The sequence below is a fragment of the Penaeus monodon genome, chromosome 30 (assembly GCF_015228065.2).
Source record: "Penaeus monodon isolate SGIC_2016 chromosome 30, NSTDA_Pmon_1, whole genome shotgun sequence".
In the NCBI taxonomy this organism is placed as follows: Eukaryota; Metazoa; Arthropoda; class Malacostraca; order Decapoda; family Penaeidae; genus Penaeus; species Penaeus monodon.
This window is the reverse complement of record NC_051415.1, coordinates 17,188,859-17,189,148: the sequence shown is the minus strand read 5'-3', so window position 1 is coordinate 17,189,148 and position 290 is coordinate 17,188,859. Positions and strand designations below refer to the sequence as shown.

The window sequence follows — 290 nt, the reverse complement described above, 5'->3', positions numbered from 1 at the left end:
GGAAAGGGCGATCAGCACCATGTCTCAGCTGGGGATTGAGATACGAAATGCAGAAATCGTGATGCTCCTGAATTGCATTCAAATAATAATTCTGCTTTAGTCTCTTACTGCACTTAAGCCCTTAAGCATTCCTACCGTTGCCTGCGTCAACGCAGCTGCTATGGCCTTCGCACCAGATCGCCTGCACCTCCTCGATCACCCCCCCTCGAGCAGCGCAATCCGCATTCCAGCGCAGACTCACGCTGTTTGTCGTGCTGTCGCTGAAAAGAGCGGTCAAGGGCGTTAGGTCA

The 290-nt window shown here is 52.8% G+C and overlaps 1 protein-coding gene across 1 annotated transcript in view; it reads right to left on the bottom strand.

Annotated features, from left to right (window-relative positions):
* The window catches only part of LOC119592567, a gene marked incomplete in the record, with an annotated part of 22,150 nt that overhangs the window by 8,227 nt on the left and 13,633 nt on the right, over positions 1-290 (bottom strand). Inside the window, 1 exon segment of the mRNA XM_037941444.1 lies at positions 136-260. Within this exon segment, the coding sequence (XP_037797372.1) occupies positions 136-260 (125 nt within the window).